Source organism: Babylonia areolata, chromosome 31 (assembly GCF_041734735.1).
Source record: "Babylonia areolata isolate BAREFJ2019XMU chromosome 31, ASM4173473v1, whole genome shotgun sequence".
Classification (NCBI taxonomy): Eukaryota; Metazoa; Mollusca; class Gastropoda; order Neogastropoda; family Buccinidae; genus Babylonia; species Babylonia areolata.
The window spans coordinates 3,731,348-3,735,048 of NC_134906.1; the positions used below are offsets into that span (position 1 = coordinate 3,731,348).

General features: G+C 49.7%; 1 protein-coding gene across 1 annotated transcript in view; it reads left to right on the forward strand.

Annotated features, from left to right (window-relative positions):
- LOC143275754 (uncharacterized) overlaps positions 1-1,766 on the forward strand; it is a 7,316-nt gene extending 5,550 nt beyond the window's left edge. Inside the window, exon 5 of the mRNA XM_076580031.1 lies at positions 1,746-1,766. Within this exon, the coding sequence (XP_076436146.1) occupies positions 1,746-1,766 (21 nt within the window). The remainder of the gene's footprint in view (positions 1-1,745) is intronic.
- Positions 1,767-3,701: the final 1,935 nt, after the last annotated feature.

Sequence of the window (3,701 nt, forward strand, 5' to 3'; positions counted from 1 at the left end):
ATGCAGTGCCACATCCAGTAACTCACTCAGTACGGCCAGTCCTCTCTTCTCCTCTACACAGACCCCTCGGATGTCCTGTGGGTGTCTGAATGACCCAGCCTTTAGCTTCCGTCGTCAGAACTGTGGTATTCTTTGTCAACATTCACCTCTTCAGTATAAGAGTCTTCTGCTTGCAATATTTTGATGATGGTAATTGGGGTGAAACGCTGTCAACGTCGTCTCTTTCGCCGTTCGTATGGAGAGAGGTAAGGGCCGGAACACACGAGGCAACAGCTGGAAAACGTTCTGGCCAGACGGGCGCAATAGCCGAGTGGTTAAAGCGTTGGACTGTCAATCTGAGGGTCCCGGGTTCGAATCACGGTGGCTGCACCTGGTGGGTAAAGGGTGGAGATTTTTACAATCTCCCAGGTCAACATATGTGCAGACCTGCTAGTGCCTGAACCCCCTTCATGTGTATATGCAAGCAGAAGATCAAATACGCACGTTAAAGATCCTGTAATCCATGTAAGCGTTCGGTGGGTTATGGAAACAAGAACATACCCAGCATACACCCCCCGAAAGCGGAGTATGGCTGCCTATATGGCGGGGTAAAAACGGTCACACACGTAAAAGCCCACTCGTGTACATACGAGTGAACGTGGGAGTTGCAGCCCACGAACACAGAAGAAGAAGGTCTTCTGCCACCTTCCTCCACCTTGGCTGCAAGGAATGCAGTGCCACAACCAGTAAGGGCCGGAACACACGAGGCAACAGCTGGAAAACGTTCTGGCCTGACTTCACGGCCTTCAGAATAACGAACTGGTGACAACATTTGGCCGTATTCAAGACAAAATTCATTTTGCCTTCAGGCAAGTTATCTTTGACATGGTTGGGACCCACGGGTACAGTTTACCTTTCATGGATTCAAGACACACACAGTTCGCTCAGACAGCTAACCCATCATCTTTAAAAAAAAAAAAAAAAAAAATCCCGATGATTTCCGTCTGCGCATGCTCTCATTTTCACTTCTCATCGCACCACAGCTCGAACATTGTCGAGAGAGTTCGCAAAACACGTGCTATATCCGTAAAAAACGCCTGTTTTCACTTTAGAAAAAAGAAAGAAAAATGCTGCAAAAGGATCCGCCATATTTACCTCTGCTTCGTGGGCAGTCACCCTTGGCAGGAAGTATGGGTACATTGCCTTTGGTTTTGTAGACAGGCGGGTAGACTCTTGTGTTCATGAATACTGGATAGTCCTTACCCTGGGGCAGGTTTGCCTTGCCTCAGGCAGATTACCCTCTGATACACATTTACCCTCAGGCACAGTGTTCTCTTGAATACGGCCCATTACCGTCAGCACGTGCGCTCGCCCTGGGAATGGGAATAGGGTATTTGTATTTGTATTTCTTTTTATCACAACAGACTTCTCTGTGTGAAATTCGGGCTGCTGTCCCCAGGGAGAGCGCGTCGGTATACTACAGCGCCACCCATTTTTTGGTATTTTTTCCTGTGTGTAGTTTTATTTGTTTTTCCTAGGGTGAGTAGAGGTGTTGGGTTGAAATGGGTGGTGAGGTTGGTGGAGAAATCGATGTCTGTTCACTGTAACATTAACGTTCTGGCTTAAGTGCATGTTTTCCCCCCTCAAACTAACTTCACTTTCTCAAACTTATTTTTCGACATACGCCTTCCACTGTTGGCTCTGATTATTTCATATCCGGTCCTGGCCGGATGTTTTCCAGCCCTATGTAAATGTGTCCCCATCAGCATCACGCGGGCCTAATGTGACGCGGGCTGTGTTCTGGAGCCAGTTGCATTGCTTGCTTCTAACTGTTTGGACAGTCACACGTGACTAAATGCCTACGTTGACCGAACTACGCCATTGATCAGTTCCATACTACGCACAGTTTGTAGCGTGTTACGACCATACTGGGGTCTTCCGTCCAAGCAATGCAACTGGCTCCTGGGCTGTGTTCTGGGCTGTGTTCTGGGCTGGTCCCCCAGTTAAATAAATGTGGTTCGTCCGTCGGGATCGACGAGGACCATCTAGTCATCCTGGGGGTGGGTGGGTTGGGCTCTGTGGGTGCACAGATGACTGATCAGGCCAATCCGCGCCCGGAAGGTTCTGACGCAGTGTGGACAGGGGATGGTGGCGGCTGTCGGGGAGGACGAACCACTCCCGGAAGAGCTTGACAAGCGCCCCCCCCCTCTAGAGGTACTACCCCTCCCGTGCACCCCCTAACCCCCACCCCCACCCCCACCCCCCCCCCCCCAGTTAAATAAATAGTCAGGTGCCAGAAAGAGAGGAGAGCATGCAGACATTGCTTCATTCGTGAGGGACAGTGACCCCGTCCTTTCTTTGTGTGTGTGTTGAGGGAATGGGGGGTGGGTGGGTGTGTGTGTGTGTGGGGGGGGGGGGTGCGTGTGTGGGGTGTGTGTGGGGGGGTGGAGTGGGGGGGGTGTGTGGGGGGGGGTTGGGGGGTGCGTGTGTGGGGTGTGTGTTTTGGTGTTTGTGGACAAAGTACCATTACCTCGTTTATTTGCGCTCTCTCTCTCTCTCTCTCTCTCCCTCCCTCCCTCTCTCTCTCTCTCTCTCTCTCTCTCTTCTCTTCTCTTCTCTTCTCTTCTCAAACTAGGAGGCAAGAATGCACTGGCTCTTAGTGCAGCAGCACTGGGGGTGGGGGTGGGGGGTGGGGGGAGGCTAGTCGGTCTTTGGGGACCGTGCCAACGCCGACTTTCGTAAAATACTGCTGACCTGAACAGTGTGGCTGTAACCATAATCAAAGTCTCACCCAGATAGTCGGGACAGCAGACAGCAGTAGCCTCCTGAGCTGTTCTGATGGTCATGGTTGGACACGACTATTATAGATGTAGATGTTACATACCGATGTTGGTTGTGTTATGTCTGGGAGAAATGCAGGTGTGGTCTGCACTGATGTCCTTCTCTGAAAGCTTGAGTTCAAAACACAGGTGAACAGATTTGTTCAGGGCCAGAACTATTATGATGTCCCTAGGAGAACAGTTTCCTTTTGATTATTCATTGAACCCAATGCCTTCACTTCCCAACTCAAGTTTCTACCTCTCTCCTCCTCCCTATCCCTCCCTCCCCTCCTCCCCCACTCTCTTCTCTCCATGCTTCTACCCCCCATGCCCCCTCCCTCCGCCCCCCGCCACCCCCCCCCACCCCCCCACCCCACACACACTTTCCCCCTTCTCTCAACAAATATTACCGACAGAAAAACACATTATTACGCTGCAAGCTGTGTTTTTTTCTCCATCAAAGATTCATACACACTGCCCACACTGTTCGATCATTGAATGTGAGTCCTGCCCTTTCTGTGATTCCGACTGAAAAACACATTGATACGCTGCAAGCTGTGTTTTCTCCATCAAAGATTCATACACACTGCTCGTGCACACTCCTCGAGCATTGAATGTGAGTTCTGTCCCTTCTGTGATTACCTCCCTTAACACGACTGTTATGTTTTCACGTGTGTTGTTGTTGTCTTCAGTTTAACGTCTTTCCACTTGAAGTGATATTAGACGGGGAAAAAAAACAAACAAAAAAAAACCGTGGGGGTAGGAATATGTTCTCCACATATGCATCTGACATCTTTGCTGAACTTTGTTATAAAAGCGTTCAGTTTTATCCTGTTTGATAATGTATGAATCTGCCTTAATCTTGAATTACTGTATGTATTTGACTGATTGATAGTTCCCGGT